We start from the raw sequence: 20,723 nt of genomic DNA on the forward strand, positions 1-20,723 counted from the left end.
CAGCCGGGAGGATGACTTTCCAGTGGACGGCAGTTGCCGCCTTTCTGTACGGTGAAATGGGAGTAGTTATCTTGCTCTGCCTGCCGTTTATTTCTCCGCTGAGGTAGGACTAAAGTGTGCTGGACAACCCCAGATGGGTCTTCTCGCTGGTTTGGGTTTATTTTACATTTTTGTTTTTATAAACACCAAGTTCTGCATTTTAAACACCAAGATCTGCATTTTAAACTAGCAGCGAACCAAAGGAATGCTGTTTGGAAGTTGAGTGTCAGGAGTTTCAAGAATCTAGGGAGATTCAAGAATCTAGGGAGCTTTATGTTTGCTTCACAGACACTGCTGATTCATCCGAGCAGCACTCGGGGTACCCGGGACGGGCCCTGTTGCTTTGCTTCAGCAAGTGGGACGTTGTCTCCCAGTCTTCTGTCAGGGGTTTTTGGAGTAGCCAGCGTACGGGAGGGCATCTGGCTTCCCTTGCTATGAGCTCAGTAAGAAATGAGAGCATGGTGCTGCCTTCTCAGGAGTTGTTTGTCAAGTTTGTGAGGAGCAGCTTTACAGTGTTTGGGTGTGCGCTAGGCATTGTGGGTGCTGAGCAGATAAGAGACATCTGATATTCAAAGCTAACCGCAGTGTGTGTGAGGGCTGTAAGAATCATAGAAATTTGTGATCATCTGTTTTAAAAAAACTGCAGACTTCCGCTTGATGCAAAAGGTTCAGGACAACTGAAATAAAGGCCTCTATAAAACATATAAACTAACAAAATAATAACACTTGTGGAACACAACACCAACATGAAGAAAAATAATTAATTCTTGTAAAATAAGTGCCCTTAGTAAGGGAGAGAAACAAAATGTGGTACTCTTCCTGTATGCATATGCCTGGCTTACAACCTTACCTTAATATTGTGTCCTGTAAGTAAATCTTCAAATTTGGTAATGCTATTTTTATTTTGTTATAAGGAATAAAGGAAGCTAGCTTCCCTACAAGAAGCAAGAGAAACAGAGTGATGATTTCTTTCCAAGATATCAGTAATTCTAAAAAAAAAAATCAACCCCCCCCAAAAAACCCAAGTAGGATAAAACCTTAAAGCTTTTGAAAAAAATTGCCACTGCCTCAATGTTGTGTAAAAACTGTTACATGTTTGCTTTCTGCATCTTTAGATATATTTAGGATGAAGAATGCAGCTTTTACTGTAACATGCTAAGGAACAAAACTTAAAACTAAACCCTGCACTGTCGAGAGTCTGAATTTAGCTATGTCAGCCTGTGGGAGAGTCTGCAAAATGGTTGGATCGTCCACAGCCGATATCATGATTAGTCATGTTTGTTTAACTTCAGAAGTTGAAACTGTTCTAAAATCTAATTTAACCTTTGATTTTACAAAGCTGGCTTGTGAGGAGTTCAGCATTTCAACACAGATTACTGTGCTCTCGTATTTTCTGTTTCCCAATCAAAAGTGCAACTGTATGTAAGAAGGGAGAAGTATTGTGGGATTTGTAATCATCGGATTGTTGATGGCTTATGTGAGGATGCTAGCTGCAAGAATTTCTGCAGGCTGATGGCGTGCACAGTACATTGGGAGTACTGACATAGGTCTCACGACATAAATAGGGCTTGAATCCAGTCTTCATGGCTGAAAAGCAAATTCATAACCTGCAGTGTTACCAAAATGTATTCGGACATTAAACATTATCATTATATACAAAGGATAGATTTTTGCCCTTAGTAGCATTCAGCTATTCCTTTGAACAGTGGTTTCTGAAAGAATGAAATAGCTTTATCCTTTATATCACATGTTCAATTATCTTGTTAACAAAACTGTCGCAGGAATCTTGCGGGGTTAAAGATTAGATTTAGCTGCTGTGACAGTACCAGCAGGCAGCAGTTCTGCCTTGCACATCTTGGTGGCCTGGGAGCTGGTTCTGTCAGAGCAGTAAAGCATGCACGATTAAAGACAGACATGAGACTGCTGTTTTTTAAAGTTTTGATTTACTCGCTTGTCAGTCTTTGAACAGATTGTTTGCCTCTCTTATGCCTGCTCATTTTTTGGATACTGAACTCTTTTTCAAATTTGCTTTTAAGTTCCTGGGGAATAAGTAAATTGACAATATAAAAATGCAAGTACACAAAAAGACGGAAGTGTGCTGCAAGTGCAGTACCGCTATAGTGGTGGCCAGTATTATAATTTGGAAGGATTATGTTTATGTGACTTCTGTCACCAAAAGGAAATGCAGCAGTAATAAATGTGAATGTTGATACTTGTTGAGGAAAAATAAGCATGAAAATGTAACACAGGAAGACTTTGCAATAAGGAGATCTTATTTTTAGCCTGAATATAACTTGGCAGTATAGTTGGTCTAAGGTTGTACCTCAGAGAATCACTTCGTAAGTGGAGATAAATACAAAACTTGGAGAATTGCATGTTTAAGGAGTTAGCAAGTTGGCTTTGTTTGAGTTGCAGCTTGGTCTAATTAAAGTAAGCTTTTTGGTTAATAGAGATTATGGCTGTCTGCTATAGAGAATTCAGATTATACTAAAAGATTTAAATGAGGTTTTTGCCTATACAGTGCTAAAATATTTTAATTCCAGCTGATGCAGAACCAGAAGGAACCATTGGAGCTGATGCTGCAGTCTAATTTAAATTAGATTCATAGTAGGTTGGAAACTGCTTTGTTAAAGGACAAATTTTAACAATCTGGAAAATGTCAATACTCTCTAACAAAAGTTAGAAATTTTACCTGATACAATCAGACGGTAGCTAGCGTCCTTGTGTTACATCCCTAATGGCATACCTAGGTATTACTTCACTTTTGCAGTAACGCTGATTCTAACCAGCAGCCAAGGACAAGTAGCTGCTCTGTTGTTGGCTCTTGTGGGTTTGAGTTCATTTGAGCACACCGATGTTTGTGCTGCAAGTGTGAATTCTGGCAGAGCCCCCCATGCAGTAATATTGAATACGCAGTTGATTGTTTAAACAAAAAAAAAAATAATGGTCTTAACCACCGTTGGGCCTCTGAAGTTGCTTCCTTAGACAACAAATTTATGCTCTTGAAGGAGGTTTTAATGCTTGACAAAATGTAAACACAAGACCTGTCCTTTTGTCATTTGCAAGTTAGAATGTAGTAACAATGCTTTTACTTTATATCAATGAATCTGCATAATTATAAAGGATAAGGCTTCTGAATAAGGATGGTAGAGACAATCTTAATTTGTGGAGGATTTTTATTTTATTTGGCAACAAGGAGTGTAAGTGGGTAGAAATAAAAATGATGGAATGGGTTTTACAGTCTTTATCCCATCCTTGAGTTTATTGTAGTCAGGACTGAACACAAAGTAATGCTAGCCAAAGTAAAAGGTAAAATAAAACATATCTGGAGAGTACCTGCTATCATGCAAGAAGTTTTCAAGTTGAACCAACTGTCTTGACAGGAAACAAAAAAAGAGACACACAAGTTGGATTGTTGGAAAATCTACATATACCTAAATTATATTGCAATTAAAGCAGCTGTTTAGAGACCTTACATAAGTCTCATATCAATAATAAGGCTATTTTCTGTGAGGTTATGCTTTTCTTTTAGTGTTTAATTATTTTTGAATAACACAGTGCTATTTTACAGATGGCAGAAGATTTTTATGTTTCCTCTATGGAGCAAATTGGCAGTATTTTGGAACAAGATGTTCCTTACAATAATAGTTTTACTGATCGTCTTGTTTTTTGGTAAGTGTTAAATAATTTCATAACAAATGGGGAAAAAAACCCTGATATATGCAAGTTCATGGTATATGGAGTAGATTAATTGAAAGGATTCAAGCCTAATGTAAATCGGCCAATTTGTTTAAAAGGTCTACAATAGAATGGAAGAGGAGAGGGTTTATACTGCATCTGTGTTGGGAATCCAAACACAATAGTAATACAGTAGTGAATGAGGATGAAAAATGGAGCTTGGTCTAGGCTGCTGCTTAGTTTCGCTTTCTCTCACAAGTAAATGAACTTGAAATGTTCAATATCAGAATTTGGCTGAGCTGCTCAATATGCAGTAGATGGCACTCTTTCTCTTGGTTGCTGTTGAAATAGAAGACCAGAAGAATATGTCGAAGCACGGGGGTATTTGAGTATTTTTGCTCAGCACAGATACAAAACAGCTGTTGGCTGCATTTGTTATGAGTAGATCCTAAGGTCTATCAAGTAGGAGTAAAGCTTTAGTGAAACTGGAGCTTGAATGACAACCATATGCCTGACTGATTTCATTTAATGTCTGTCCTGACTGCTCTGCATGGCAAGTATCTCCTGTATTTCATTGATGGAAATAGCTCTCCTGTGTTTCAGGGATAGAAGTAGTTCTCTTCCACACATAGAAGTGTTTCAAGTGCCTTACAATGAAAATGCTATTTAATTCCAAGCTACTTAAAACCACGTATTTTTTCTTTGTTTTATTGCCTGCTGAGAGAAACATACAGATGCACTATATAAATAACAAAGTTGGACTAGACTGCAATACAATATTCCTAATACTAAAAAACTACTGGAAATGCAAATAAACATTTTCTTATTTTATTTTAGATGATCTTTAGTATTATCTTTAGAAGTAGATTCTTCAGTAAGTGGCTTAAGATACAGAGCCGATGGATTTAATTTGCTCTCCTTGAAAACCGATTGAAAACTTCGGTCAAAGTTTGCTTTTGAGTTGGTGATGATTATTGATTTTGTGGAATGATTTGGGCTAAAGTAAAGCAGTGGTGAGGTGCTTGCCCCGTAGCATAAGGTGATAGGTTGTTGCAGGACTAGAATCTTCCATTGCACAGGGATATGGACTTCTATTTGGTCTTAATCTTCGTTGCGTTGTTTGAAGTTTCGCTGCAAATCTTTTTTTTTTTTCTTCTTCCTTCTCCTTTCTCTAAATAACTTATGAATATAAGAGACAGTCATACATGATGTTACTCTCACTTGCTTTTCAGTGGAGTTGATTTTTGTCTACTTGGAGAAATGCAGCAGCAATTTAATAACACATGGCCAAAATATTATGCAAGAGTTGATGATGTGTCATGGTGTAATGTGCAGGAGGAGATTTTGGGTGCTCTATTGGCCTTAAGTATGTATGATGACCTTAAGTTTACTAATTGTAATACGAACTTTTAACTGGGTTAGCGTTTGGTTTTATGTAGATGTAAGTCTTAATTAATTATTTTGTCCTTTGAAAAGTGTTGGCAGTGTATTGGTCCTTCTGCAGAACTATCAGGAGTATATGATGGATGAAAGGACACTGAAAGATGGAGGAAGGGCAGATGAAAGAAAGCTGGGGTGTTGCTTACCCCCTCTGTTTATTTCAGCACTGTGTTGCTACAATATTCCTGTTTTGATGGGTGTTATAGAAATCATTTTTCCCCTCTCTGATTGAAGCATAAAGTAGACACTTTTGTAGTTACTAAAATATATGCTTATGTAACAAATTGCTGATGAGGCAATACTTCAGAAGGCATCTCTTCTTTTTCCTTTTCCTTTCTGTTTTCTCACTGTCCACTGGCAGGATTTTAATTCAGTTGTCAGCAGTGACACTTTGACACTGTCTGTAGGGTCTCTCTTTGTAGAATGTGTTGCTTTGGCCTGATCCCTGGTGGCTGGGTGCAAGTGTTGGAAATGACTGTTCAAGCATGTTTTGGACAGTGGTTTGGCATATCTCTGGAAATCTATTCTATCACTTCAGTGATTTATCAAGACCTATCTTTAAAATGTATGGATAATATAAGCAATGTCACTGTTTGTCCTATGCCTGTTTGCTGAGCAGAAAGTCCAAATACATCTTTCTAGCACTATGGTTGGTTTATCATACATGCATGCCCCCAGGTGTGAATAAGAACAAACTGTTTGTGTTTACAGATGCTATTAGAGAAGTCAGGAAGTACTCATCCATTCATGTGAATGAGAAGGCTGTAAATGTCAATACCAATGCCTTTGATCATATTCAGTTGAAACTCTTCCGTTCGCAAAGAAACCTCTATCTCTCAGGATTTTCCTTATTTCTTTGGCTGTAAGTATAACATTTTTCTCATTTCTGCATAGCATGTTTCTTACAGGAGCTATTGCACATAGTGATCCAACTATGAAAAAGATCAGAAGGCCGATTTCAAGAGATTAAAGAATTAAGTGTGGGCAGATTGGCTATGAGGCAAGTAAGATCAGGGAAAATAATATCTTACAAATGTCTGAAGATTGGAAGGATATGTAAGCAACACATGGAAAGAAACATTTTGAATGTTTGAGAAAACATGTATTTTGCAGGAGAAGTTTCTTCAGGGAATACTCATTTCCTCCTAAACTTATGCCCTATGTTTTGTTTGTTTTGAGCATGGAAAAATGGAATAAAAAAACCCTGAAAAACTAAAGTACTGTTAAAATAATCTTAATATGTTGCAAGAAGGTAATATTGCATCCTGCTGTGTTAAGAAGCAAAGCTTGAGTCTGACTTGAACCACTTCGTCCAAAGCTCGCAGGAGCTGTAGGATCATGTTCCAGCTTCCAAGGAGAGTTTCAGGTATTTCATATCAAGCACTTTGTGCCAACTGGCCTACTACAATATTATGATCTTTAGTGTGGTATCCCTTTCAGGATGTTTAAACACAGCTATAAAACAGGGTAATGGAAAGGACAGTTCTGTACTGCCCAGCAGTAGCAGTCAAAACTACCTGTTAATCTTCACAGTAGCCACAACAACCTGCAGATCCTCTTAGTTGGGCAAGGAGCACATGAACTAATTGGACAGAGATAATGTGAATGAGTGGAAACAGCCACATTGGTCAGATGACTTCCTATTTGTATATTTTTTATGGTGACATTGGGCAAAGGATGCTGGCCCTCTTCTGAATTACTTCAGTGAGCTGCTTGACATAGATATAAGCAAGAGGAACAGAGAACAAGGAGATGCCTGGAGACAGAGACTTCTGACAAACTTCTTCCCCTTGGAGTGATGTATGGCCATTTTAGCTGATCATCAAGGAGCGTTGTACATAAAGAAGCATTAAGGAAAAGTTCCTGCAAAATTTGAGCAAGAAAACTGGAAAAAACGAAGGTGGCTGTAGCCTTGCACAATAGTGATGGGAATGCATCATGTTCTTTGTCTTCCTTCAGAAAGGTTAAGTAAATATGCACAAATATGTTTGTGATCTCTGCTCCCAGAGAGGAATAGCTGGATTGTGTCCTGGACTAGAAGTTGGAAGCTGGTCGCCCAGGATCCTACTCCCCCTCAGATTTCAGGGAAGAAAACTTGTCAGGTGGCCCTAATAGATTTTATTGTGGGTAAAAGTTCTGCTCTTGAAGAGGTTTGCTTAAGGCCTTTTTTTGGGCTACTAGCCTTTCACCAAGGTTTGGAAGAAATAAGTGGTCCTACAGTAGGGGCTAGATCAGAAGACTTTTCTTAGTAGAGCTATTTTGCTTATCCATTAAACAGGCATAATGTCTGTCAGAGAAGGAAAAAAAGTGTTCCTTGGGTTGCCTTATCCTATGCTGCTGCTACCATCGCCCAACCAAGTTAAGACCACATGTAGGTGTGAATGGGTACTTGGATGCCCCTCATTCATTCTTTGGGTCAGTTTTGATTCATTTTAGCACATCAGCCAAAGGAGAATCCCAGAAGAGTGGTAGATAGAGATTCCCAAGATGGAGGAGGCCGGAAGCTTGTCACTTCTGGCAACACCACAAAAACTCTTCTCTGTTGGTGGTCCAGCAATTGTAGAACACTGGGTACAGGTGAGGAAAAATGACCTTCTATCAATGGAGGTGTTTAGTCCAGCTGAGCCTTCATCCACCAACTGTTTGCACAGAAAAGAGGAAGGTCGTCATTACCAGAGACTGTCCACTAGGCAGGACAGAGGCACACATCTACTAATCTGATTTGACAGCTTGGGAGATGTAGGGAGCCTGCCAAATTTTATCTGCCCCCTGTTACACTGTGCTGAACCAGAGAGGGATGAGAAGGACTGAAAACAAAAGGAAAGCTAAAGAAAACATGGGCCCACTGCTCACTGTGGCAGGGGACCAAATGACAAAGGATATGGAAAAGAATGAGACATTGAATGTCTCATTACCAAATTTACATTACATTGTTTCTTGCGGTTTGGCCTCCCAGTTCTCTGAGCCTTTTAGGAGAGTCGGTGGGGAATGTAACATTCCCCACAGTAGCAGAAAAGGCAGCTAGGGAGTACTTAAACAGATTGGGCATATACAAGTTTGTGACATCCTGGGATGGGATGCATCCTTGCATGCAGAGGGAGTTGGCCAATGTCATTGCAAGGCCATACTCTCTCATCTTTGAAAGATCATGGTGATCGGGGAGGATCCTGGTGACTGCAGAAAGGCAAACATTGCACCTGTGTTCAAGAGGACAAAAAGCAGGATGTAGGGAAGTAGAGACTAATCAGCCTCACCTCCCTGGAAAGGTTAAGGAGCAAATCCTACTCAAAGCCATTTCCAGGGACATGAAGGCTACAACGACTTGGAACAGCCAACACGGATTTACTGAGGGGAGGTCATGCCTGATCATGCTCATTGCCTTCTGCAATGAGATGACTGGCTGTGTGGATAAAGGGCAGAGCAGTGGATGCTGTGTGCCTTTAGCAAGGCCTTTGTCATAGTCTCTTCTGGTATCCTGATAGCCTAACTGTGGAGGGATATGGGCTGGAGAAGTGGGTGGAAAATTTCCTAGGCCTTTGGGCTCAAAGGATGATTGTGATGCAAATTCCAGCTAGAGCCCCTCAAGGATTGGTACTGGGGCTCAATACAGTTTAATGTCCTTATGAACAACTTGGATGATGGGATTCAACGTGCTCTCAGCAAGTTTGCAGACAGTACCAAATCAGAGTGGTTGATATCTTTTGAGGGCAGGGCTGCTATTCAGAGAGAGCTAGACAGGTTGGAGAAATGTGCTGCCAGAAATCCCACGCAGTTCCACAAAGGCAAATGCAAAGTCCATCATCTTGTCGGATAACCACGTACAGCATCCAGGCTGGGGATGGACTCGCTGGCAGTGTGGAAAGCAGTTTTGCGGAAAAGGACCTGGGGATCCTGGTAGACAGCCAGTCATGTATTGAGCGGTAACAGCAAGGGTGTAGCCAGCAGGTCAAGAGAAGCTGTTATTCACCTCTGTGTGGCACATGTGGTACTGCAGCTGCAGGACCGTGTCCAGTTTTGACTCCCCAAAATACTGGAGTACTGCAGTGTGGTATTGAGAAGGTTGGGGGCCAAAACACATGACGTATGTGGCCAAAGCCACATCCTCTCCTCAAAAAGAGGCATTGAAGGGGAGATCCTATTGCTTTCTACAGCTCTCTAGTGGTAGGATGTAGAGAAGGTGGAGCCAGCTCTTCTCAGTGGATCCACACAGGAATGACAAGAGGCAACAGGCCAGGAACCTGGGAAATTCTGACTTGTGGTAAAAAGTACTTTTTCTACTATCAAGAGCTGTCAAGTACTGGAACAAGGACCCCAAAAGATGGTGGAATCTCCATCACTGGAGACAGTGGGAGCTCAGCTGGACAAGCCTCTGAGCAATCTGCTCTACCTGTCCCTGCTTTGGGCAGGAGCTTGGACAGAATGACCTCTGGAAGCCCCTTTCAACCTATATGATTCTGTGATTCTGTTTTAGGAGTCAGTAAAACATCATTACTGACTGCTGCATCTATAAATTAATAAGGAAAAGTAAAACATGCTAGCCCTCGGAAAAGTAGTGACATAGGGGACCTTAACTTTTTTATTAAAACCAAGAAAGTAAGAAAATGAGCTTCTGACGAAAAAGGAGGGGGTGGGCTTACCTTGAAAGCCAAAAGGTCTAGTAATATGTTTTTAGTTATGCCAATTATTTAGATTTTCACTTTTTTTTTTTTTTTTAAGAGATAGGTTATATTGCAGGAATTAATTTAATTCAGTGTTGCTTTGGCCTTTCCCTGATTTGGCAATGTGCTGCTTTGAAAGACTCCGAGGTGAATAATGGAAGTAGTGATGCAAAGAGGCAATCACTAGATAAATCAAGGGAGGTATTTGCAAAGCTTGGATTTGAGGTGCCATATGAGTGCTGACATTCATGGATGTTCTGATTTATACAGTATTGACAGAGTTCTTTGAAGATTAATATGTTCACATTGCTAATTCTTCTAAGGCCTTTTATAAAATTGTGTTGAGTTTGGTGTTTGTTGGGGGTTTTTTTGGTTGTGGGGTTGGGTTTTTTTTTGCATTGTACTCATTACCATAATGTGTTGCTTGGGTCTTGTATTCAGAGTGCCATCCTATTTGAAACACCAGGTCATGTAAGAGTATTTCAGCCTTTTAAGCAAGCAGGTCTCTGACCCCTTAACAGCTATGGGGTTTTGGGAGGAGGGAGGTTCTGTATCAGGTAAGAATCAGATTTTTCATGGATGAAAATCTTTTCAGTCTCTTACTTTACTATTATTTGTCATCAGTGAGCCTGGATGTTTCCCCCTTAGGTGCTTAAACAGTCCTCTTGTGGTTTTGTTTTCACGTCTAATGCAGAGAGAGAAAATGGGTGGTTTTGGTTTTGTTTTGGTTTTTTTTGTTTTGTTTTTAATTTGTGCTGTGAATTACTATGCTGTTCACTGTGTTTCTTCACCAGTGTATTGAGACGCACTGTTACCCTTATTACTCAGTTGGCAAAAGGGATGACATCTCATGCAGCTCTGGAAATGCAAGTAAATGATGCTACTGAAGCAGCCAAAAAATACATGGCCGAGAATGAAAGGCTGCAGGAGGTATCTTTGAACTTTCTTAGTTATTTTCTTATACAGCAAGTAGTTAGTACAAAATACTCTGGGGATGGTTTGCTAGTGAATAATGTTTGTTTGGGTTTTTTTATTCTGGTGGAAAAAGGAAGAACAATGTTCTTGAAATATGTGATTCAGAATACTGAATACAAATTTCAGTAGCATTTTATTAACAAAGGAAACTAAAGTAATCCAAATAAATGAAGTTTTGTCTTTCCAGTACAAATTTCATTCAAGTAGTAATATATTCTTAAAATGCCTCTTCGATTTAATCATAGCAAAGTAGAGGGAGACACTAATTTCATTAGTTTTATCCGAAACGGTTGGCTTTTTAGGTCAGGGCTATAGCAGTGCAGTACAGAAAAGCCTGAAATATAGCTGTTCTCACGCTGTTTCTTTTAAATAGAATTTGCTCCAATCCTGAAATATCTTTTTTAATTTGTAAAATTGGGGGTTTGTATTTACTGTATTTTGTATTCTTGCATCTACTTTTATGGTGAGTCAGCCAATTTCTTAATACCTTCCTTTCAGTAAGGCGCTGCTGTAGTGTTAATGAGGATATTGCTAAAAATTTCTTACTTAAAAGAACCTCCAATGGACCAAAAATAGTTTATTTTTATGAGAAGAATGTAGAAAATTAAGCTATCATTCGTCTGTTGTGGTTCAATATACAGGTGTATGCAGGAAGGGAAGTCAGGAAAGATGATAAAGATAAATATATGAAATCTTTTCTTGTAATTGGCTAGTTTGACTTCTGTTGAAAGAGTTTGAACCATAGGCTGGGGTACAGATATCCAGGGTATGAAGACTTTTACAGCATTCTTCAGTCTGGCACATTGCCAAAACAAAATTCACTGCAGGTGTGTACAGGTTGCCTTCCAGTTTGTCTGGAGCAGTGTCTATGGTTACTAGCACTGTAATTTTTTTGTAACAAATCTCTTTGTCTCTTCAGACAAAGTGAACAGATTCCATACAAAATGTACTAGAAAGGATGCAAAAAAATCCAGTTTGAGAGGTGTTGCAGAGCAAGGATCACTAGAGTGCATGTTAGGTATTTCCCAGGTATGAAATTATTCCAAAATTTTGGGATTTGGTATTTTGTCAGAAAAATCCAGATGCCCTCCCTCAGCTGTGGAATTTGTCTCTTAATTGCATACTGGTACTCCCCTCGCCCCGTTGGGATTTGGCCAAAAGTCCCCTTTTTGTTCTGCTTTCACATTCTCTTGGCAACACAGTCTCTTAGCTACTTGTAAGTGATAGCCAGAAACTGGAAACTGTATTCCTGTCTGTTTCTATTTGTGTGTTTGACTGCATGGTTTGCAAAACCAGTGGTAGCCACAGGTGCAGCCAGCGTGCTGTGCTTGGATCTCCATTGCACTGGAGATGCAAAGTGTTCAGAATTGGTTTATTTTAACTTTATAGCGATACTATGACTTAGGTTACTCCCCCTACATTTGTGTTCATTTACAAGCGTGCTTCACTTCACCATCAGACAGAGGCAAGAGCAATTGCATACACGGCACTGCCTGTAAGTATCAGTACGGTAAGTTTACTCTAGTGTGCTAGGTCTGCACTGTCTCCTGTTCAGAGCTTCCATGGAGCGCAGGACTTAAGATAAAAGTTTACAGAAATAACTATTTGTGTATTAATAGAAAGAGGGGAGCACAAAGTAAAGGAGGCAATTTGTGGCCAATTTCATGACAAATTGGCTATGGTTTTGTTACCAGCAGTCAAGTGCAATCTCTGCTCTTTGGTTAGATTGCTTCTGGAAGATTTTCTTCAGCTCTTTTCTTTGGATTGTTTACCAGTCTTTATAAACAGTTCTTTTCCTTCTTCCTAAAGTAATCTTTCCCATCTGCTCCCACCTGTGCCCAGTAAACTCTGATATCATGAGTTCACCTAACAGCTGTTCATCTCAGTTGTTCTACTTTTCCCATTAAGCTTTTGCCACTTCTTTTGCCGTTTTCGTAGCAGACATAATGCTTGGCTGGATTATAGAGGCTATATGAGCAAAGGGTCTAATTATGGGATCTAATCCTTAATGTACGATAGTTTTAAGTCATCAGTTGCAATTTCCTTAATGGTAAGAGTGTGTCTAAGTTTCTTCTTGAATTTCAGAAGAAATCTAATCTGGGTATTGAGGTATTATGAAGATTGAAAAAGCAGCTGTAAACCTCCATGAAGAGATTTGTGATTTATTACATGATTTAAATCAGAATAAATGATTAGAACAAGTTGCACATAAACATGGCAGTGTTCTGTCACTTGCACTCCAGAAAAGACATTTGTAACATAAACAGAAGTTGTGGGCTTCATGAAGAGGTACAAAGTACTCTTACACAGGAGATAATGCCATGCTATTACAAGTATGCCACTACTGTCAACTTGAAAACATTGACTATTTTTTCCTTTTTTTTTTTTTTCTTTTCCCCTAGAATGAATTGAGTATCTGCCTATGTCATGTTGGCACGTGATAGAACCTGTCACTTTGCAAGATTAAGGCTGACATTCTCTGGCTGTTTGGCATTAATGTCAGATTAATGAAAATAAAATTAATTGTAGCAACTGTGGTTTTTAATAGGCCTTGTGTGAAAAAGGAAGCAGTAGAAAGAAAGAGTCAGTGGAAGCAACAGAGGAAAGGTTGAAGAAGGAAGTTGAACATTTGAAAGCGGAACTACAGAAGACATCAAATGGTAAGTATTGGTTAGGGTTTCTTTGCAATTAAGAGAAAGATTATTTCAACACTGGATGTCAGAAATTTATTCTAGGTGTAGCATTAACTACATCAGTTTAAAGAACACTTGGTTTGGGCTTTCTTCACATTTGACTAGGAACTGGAAAAACATGCCATTGCCATCCCCATCCCCATATTTTAGTAAATGTTTTCATTATGAAAATGTGCACGGTGTAATTTGAACACCTTAGTTAAATTGCAATTATTAAAAAATTGAACTGACATATTTAAGTGGTGTTGACTTGTCTTCATCAATGATGTGAACAGGATATGGAATCAATTGCAGGTTGCTTATAGGCATCAGATTGATCTTTCATGTCATACGTATTGTCTGCTCTCCCTGTATAAAATGGGGAATTACGTGGCTCAGGTTTTTCTATAAAGTAGGGTTTCGGACAGATAGCAGAAAAGTTCTTGACTAGTATTCTAAATTTATATATTTCCTGCAGCAGAGGTGTTAGCTTTTTTTATTTTTTTTATTTTTTAATTTTTCTTTTCTTACAAGCAAACATGCCTTTCAATTTGTAACACAATACTTTTGTTAGCAGCTTCCATGTTCAAGGTTTAGGTTGTCAAAACTGCTTTCTTGGCAACCTAAATGGAGATAGAAGCAGATTTTACCTGTTTGGTTCCGTCCTACTGGGATCTGTCAAGGTGTGTGAACACCTGCTCATCTGAAATTAGTGTTTTTAAGATAACACTGCCTGTGACCTTGTAAGCATTAATCAGATGTTCAGACTGTAACAAACTACAGATTTTTTTGGTACCAATAGCATGTTGTCACCAAAACATAGCTCTGCTCTCATATTGCACAGCACTCTACAAAGCTGTAAAAATAACAACAAATATTTCATTAATCATTTTTCATTGTCCACTGGGAAGACAAACAAGAACTGTAGAACAGCTGTTTTCAGCTGGGCTTGAAGCAACAAGAATCTTTAAATAGAGGGTCTCATTAGTTCACATTCTCAGGCAGGTTTGATTGTGGGTTTTCCCTCTCCTGCTGTTTTCTTAAAGAAAGCAGGGAAAACTGCCTTTGAAGTGTCAGGATCAATGAAAAACTTAAATGTATATGTTTTATTTAAACTAACTGGTGGTATGTAACACTAATATAATGTAAGCTTTTCAGTGAGGAATGCTAGAGAAAGCTAAGGAATAAATAGATTTACCCCATGCTGCTTCAGCTGCATTCTCCCTGTGGGCTGTTGTCCATCCAAAAGATGTATAAATTAAGGCATGCTTGAGTCTTTTGTTAGGGGGAAAGTGGGGGAGAGAGTCTTTTTAATGCATGAATAGGAAAATATTTTCAACCCTTCCCCTGATGCCATTCCCCTCATTGCCAAAACAGAAAACCCCATGGTTACGTAATTACCATCATCAGGTAGATGGTGTTAAGGTATGTCTAACTTAATTTTTTGTAAGTTTTCTTATACATTATTTTGAGCAAGCTGATAGCCAGAAAGCTTAAAGTATTTTATAATAGTCACAGCTGTAGACACAGCTTTCTATGGAGTGTTAGAGATTTAATGTGAATGGAATTTACTGTTTTCTTTTGAAACTTCTGCAACTGAGACAGGTGAATGTTGAATTTCATGCTCGCTAAGTGTGAGTAATGTGGTACACAGTATCAAAGCTGAGATTGAAAAGCTTGTTTTACCTCTTTTTAACAATGTGTTTCATGCCCCTTAAGCTCCCATGACTAAAGTAAGCTTTCCTTTGTCTCCACAAAGTCCAATCTGTGAAATATTTTTTTTTTAGAAAACTTTACTGGTTTGGGTTTTGGGGGTTTTCTTTTTGTTTGTTTGTTTTTCAGCTATAGTATCAGTAACAGTCATAAATCTGCATTTTGTTCTTGTTTGGTTGGAGTTTTGGATTTTTTTGCTGCTTGGATGAAAAAAGAAGTATAATCTTTTTCATAAAGCAGTTTCAAATATCCATTGCTCTGGTTTGGTACATTTGTTAAGCTACTTATGCATGGTGATAGTAGCCCTACTTTATAGTAGGCCACTTGTTGAAAGGTGGGTTACCTCAGAGAGTGGCATCCAGGAGGAGTCCTAAATGTAAGTCTGCTTTGCGTTTAAGTAACACAGAGATCTAAATTTTTTGTAAGGTTTTGATCCAGTATGTACAACTTCTGGCAGAGAAAATACCGTATGTCTCGTCTTACTGAAATTATAGTGTAGACAGTGATTATTGCAGACTTTCCAGAGACTCATCTCTAGTTCTTCAGCTTTGTACCTTTTACAGGAAACACAGTCTACCTTATTTTTTTTTCCACTTAACCATAAGTGAAATCCTAAGTTAAGATGACATTTTGCTACCTACTATGCTCTGAGCAGGTGGGGAGAAAGAATGGAAATACAAGACAAGAAACAGAGAAGTGAAATTACTAAAATCTGGGGAAAGGTTGGAAATTAATAACAAAGATTTCAGCCAAAGTTGTTTTCTTTTCAGACTTAACTTTCCTATCCCCCTCGATGCCCTTTTTTCCTTTATTGTGGAAGTGAAGGGGGCTAGTTCTTCACTAGTTTATTGCAGACCCACATACTGGGGGCTTTATAGGCACCCAGCAGTGGGACTAGCATTTTCAGAGCCTAAATCCGTTTTTAGCATACCTGGACATGTAATAACATGACTGTTTAGAAACCTTCTGAGATGGCATTTTATTGAGACACTTGTAAATTATGAAAAATGTCTCACTGATACCTAGAAATAAATGTACATACCCTTAGGAGCACCCAGTGCAGATGTGAGAATGTTTCTCCTGCTACACATTAGACATAATTTCTAACAAAATGTTGATTCAGAAAATGAAACGCTCTCAGTGTAAGGCTGCTGGTCTCAGAACTATAGGAATTGTGATATTGTTTCATTTTGATCGTTTTGAAAATCATCCAACGACAAACTATTTGCAACTAGAGATGACATCAGAGTATGAGAGAATTTTCATAAAGCAGCAGACTTACAGCTTGGACAGGAATGGGACTTTTAGTGCTTTAACTTTCTTTGCTCGCTCACAGATCCCATGCCTTGGAAATGCTGATGTGTGGAATGTCCATTTGTTGTTATGGGACCCTTTGGGCAGGAGGGAGATGTCTGCAATGCTGTACTATTCCACCTTCTATCTCGGGTCAATTTTTGGTGACACTGTCCTAGTGCATGGTAAAGGCTACAGCTTCTTTTACACAACAGAAATTTACACAGAACGACTAGTATTGATCAAGTCTTGCAGCAGAACACACTGGTGGCAGACTCCTCTCCAGCTCATTGACCCCTTGCTCTTCTAACAGTATTTCACGGCAAATGACATGCACCTAAAGCTTCTACCTGTGTCTGATGGAGCATAATGGGCATGGTGGTCCCTAGCACCTGTGTGCAGTTATTGAGCTGTGACCTACTGCATCTCTGAGCCAAGTCTGTAGTGCCACATAGAGACAAAACCCAAAGACTGTTCCTTTGTCTCTGCCACTAGGATTTCACTTTGGTGAGTCAGTGCGCATTTCACAAAGTCATTTTAGGTGCTTTTGAACTTTAGTTCAACTTTTTCTGAAAATGGTCTGTATTTATATATATAGTTGTCATAGGCATACAGTGGGACAGGAGGAAATTCTGATGAAAATTCCACGCATCCTTTAATGAGGTTTGTTTTGCGTACAGAATGTGTCACGAGTGCTTTTTGTTTCATGGTTGCATGGTGCTGTAGGAGACAGGCATAAGAGAGCAACAATTCATGTGGAGGGCTTGTTTTGAAATAGCTTTTAATTGTTGACTATTCTAGAAAGCATGCATGTACAGATGTACAACTCTCACTTAAATGCTAAGATTATTAGGTGTTAGAAACATATAAACAATACAGACATTGGGAATACACTTTATAGAACTGTTGCTGCCAGTGAGAGTTCAGCTTAGCCTTTGTATTACTAGGCAGGTTAGTGCCATGTATGAAAGCTGCATTTATGTTGAGCTCCACCAAAGCACTCCAGTCTTTAAAAACAAATAAACAAGAAGCCCCCTAAAAACCCCCAAACTATCAGCTTTCTTTTGTAAGCTGGAAATAGGAGATACAAGTTAAAAGAATTGGCCTCAGTCTCGTGTTATTTAGCCAACAGCAGAGGGAGGTTTAGAAACAAAGTCCATCTTAACCTTACTCTAATAACTATGAGATCATAACCTTGGTGGGAGCCATTGTGCAATGTCACATGCACCAAGAGTTGACATTAATATTTGTTGATTGGAAGAGCATGGTTTTGTTATACGAGGCTGTTTATGCCATCTGAAGATGCTGCAACATCCCTTTTGTGACAAAATTTCATTTGTGGTTGCAAAAGGTACATGGAGCAATTGTGTCTAATTTTTTTGGTCCTGCCTTTTTAAACTTTATCTGACCATTGCCTCTTAAGGAGAGAATTCAGAATTAGTATGGAATTACTTGACTGGAGTTGTGTTCCCAGCTTTACAGCGTATTTGTTGGCAAATGTCTTGTTCCGTCAGTGCCTAAATTCTTAAATGTGAATAGCTCTTTCTCAGCTTGAAGACTCTTGAAAGAGAGGGATCTTTCTTAGTCTTAAACTAGTCCAAATCATTTGGGTTTTAGACTTGTATTGTGAGCGATGCTAATTTAAGTTCCAGATCGTTTCCTTAGTAGCAAGCACTGTAACTCAAGTGATTTAGTCAGACCAGGACTAGTAGTTATGCAGGGAAATGCCCAAAGAATCATTGGTTGCTTTTGTTGCTGTTTGGTTTTGGTTTACTGTTCAGTTCTCCATCCTTGTTGGAATGAGAAGATAATATAAATGCTATAGCTACTGGCCTGCGCTAACCTCTTCAGAGCAATTTTATTCCTCATCCTGCTTCAACTTCAGAGAAATCTCAAGTAAACTATCTATCCTGGAACAGAATACAGAGAATGTGGTAAGGGAAGGGCAAGTTCTGTCCTTCTCCCAGACTGTACACATTACATTCATTTATGGACCTCCAGTCACACACTAGGTGTAAAGGGATAAAGTTTTCCATAAATCTCTTCTATTGACATACTGCCCTAAGAGTATTTTGTTGATTTTTTTTTTTTTCTTTGAAGGGAAGGGGAAGGAATGAAAAACGATGGCCCACCTCTCACAGTACTGAGGCTGGCTTCCAGTTTTGGGACTTACTGACTCTTCCTCTCATTAGTTGCATTAACATAGAAGCTGCGTTCTCACCTCCTGCCTGCTCATGCATGTACCTGGTAGGAACAGTCAGCTGTTGGGTTTTGCTTTCTGCCAGTCCAGCTGTTGTGTCTCCTGTGAGGCAGAGTAACAGACCAGATGGAAGCCAGAAATAATAACTGGCTGCATTGTGCACACAAAGGATCTTCTGTTTTCTGCTGGATCAGTGTTCATGTGATACGATCCATATGACAAACAATATACCTGTACAGTCGATGTTCGTGCAATGGCAAAATAGTTGAGCAGTGATATATGGACGGTCGCTGTTGCTTGACAAGCAGACATTCAGATAAGTTGGCGCACTGGGAAGTTGATGTTGTCAAAGATGCGATGCTCCTTTTTATTGTGCGGCCGCAACAGGAATTAGTAGGAGTTTGGTTTTTCGGTGGGTTTTTTTGGCTCACTTGTTTTGGTGGGTTTTTCTTTGTCCATAGCCAACACAGGTGGAAAGGACAATCTGTTCTTTGCTTTTTCTTCTTCTGGGGTTAAGTGAGGTATTCCTGTCATACATCTGTTTTGGTCCAAACATTGAAACAATGCAGTGGCTTGTTTGCTTTCTTGGTTTGCAGATACTTCTAGATAATTTTGTTCATGCTTTAAAGACACAGTAGTTTTTAGTTGCAACTACAGTACTGTGCTGCTGCTTGTAAACAGCTAGATAGTATTAGATCAGTAACAGTGAGTTACAACTTCTTCAGAAATCAGATAGTGTTAATTTTTACTATAACTGACTATGTACAAGAATGTTTAAACAAAGGCAAAATTTAGCTTTCTAATTAGCAGATTCTTTAAGAGGTGAAATGGCATATGCATATGGGTTTTTGTCTATAGCTTAAAATCATAAGCTTATAAAATTGTCACAAGATTATTTTAGAGTGATTTCCAAATTTTACTGTTGAATATTTTAAACAGTAGCAAGATCAGAGAGAGTAAATGCAGCGGGGTTTGACTTGTCAGATGTGTGGAAATCATGGTTATTCCAAATACCAAAACCTTTAGAAAATGTTTTTTGTATTGATGCTGTCAAGAATGCATTAGTATGAAGGATATCTGTGTAAGAGTATGGAAATGAAAGAAGGGCTGTAAGGAGATGGGATAAATTTTTGACTGTGTTAGAATGAATAGACATAAGTGTAATTAACTTCAGTAGACTAGTATTTCAGGCCTGGTAAAAGTCCTGTTGCTGGAAAACCACTTGCAGACTTTTAAAATGAGAATGATTTTGAATCTATACATTCAAATTAATTAATTAAAAATAGCAGAAATGCTGGGGGAAGGAGTCTTCCTCTTTGCCTGTAGGAAAGTGGTCAAATCTCTTGTGTCCTGATGTTTCAGGAACTAACTCCCAAAGCAAACCATGGTTCAGACCAGAGTTCTTGTAGCTAGGTGCTTAACAGAAAACACATCTAGCTCCTCATCTTTTGAGAACAGGCTCTTACAGAGGTGCTGCAATTCTTGAGTGTCTTGGAGGTCTCTGGGAAGGAGCAGTTTGTCTCAGGGAGCTCACAGTTGAAGGATAGATCCACATTTTTGAAACAAGGAAAATGGAAGAGGTTTGTTCTTTTATTTCTACCACCAAGATTCTTTTTTCTTAAATATGGCTATGTGAGACTCTGTTTCAGCATTAATAAATCAAGTTTTAGGGTATCCCTGTGCTGCCACAGCAGAGAAATACAAAGAAACCTGAGATACCTATAGCAGAGGAATATAAAAATGTCTAAATGACCTTACCTGAATGCTTATGTAACAGCTTAAGAGTAATGGCTTTATGAAACTGTATGCTGATTTACCCTGCATTGTAAATTAGCCCCTACGGAGTCCTGGGCTGTTTTGTGCTGCAGCATTAGACATGCTCTCAGTTTATTGCTGTTGAGATTGAGAGTAAAGTAATAATTACTTTTTCTCATGTTAAGAAACTGTTTAGAGTTGACTGTCCTGCCACTGCCATTTCTGCCTTCTCATCCATAAAGTGATACTTCTAATGAATTACTGTGCATGTTAAAATAGATAACAAAGTCTGTGCTCCTA

At 38.9% G+C, this 20,723-nt stretch overlaps 1 protein-coding gene across 4 annotated transcripts in view; it reads left to right on the forward strand.

Annotated features, from left to right (window-relative positions):
- Nucleotides 1–6: 6 nt before the first annotated feature.
- The window catches only part of BCAP29 (B cell receptor associated protein 29), a 23,700-nt gene continuing 2,983 nt past the window's right edge, over nt 7–20,723 (forward strand). The window contains exons 1-7 of one of the 4 annotated variants that reach the window (XR_004841637.1): nt 7–103; nt 3,611–3,711; nt 5,869–6,019; nt 10,610–10,745; nt 12,229–12,300; nt 13,339–13,450; nt 18,569–18,715. Coding sequence is in view for 3 of the 4 variants with exons in the window: in XM_035891691.1 (XP_035747584.1) it covers nt 12–103; nt 3,611–3,711; nt 5,869–6,019; nt 10,610–10,745; nt 12,229–12,300; nt 13,339–13,450 (664 nt within the window). In the remaining variant the exon portion in view is untranslated. The remainder of the gene's footprint in view (nt 104–3,610; nt 3,712–5,868; nt 6,020–10,609; nt 10,746–12,228; nt 12,301–13,338; nt 13,451–18,568; nt 18,716–20,723) is intronic. The other 3 variants (XM_035891691.1, XM_035891692.1, XM_009636065.2) reach the window with 3 other exon arrangements.

The sequence above is a fragment of the Egretta garzetta genome, unplaced genomic scaffold, assembly GCF_000687185.1.
Source record: "Egretta garzetta isolate BGI_Z169 unplaced genomic scaffold, ASM68718v1 scaffold33, whole genome shotgun sequence".
In the NCBI taxonomy this organism is placed as follows: Eukaryota; Metazoa; Chordata; class Aves; order Pelecaniformes; family Ardeidae; genus Egretta; species Egretta garzetta.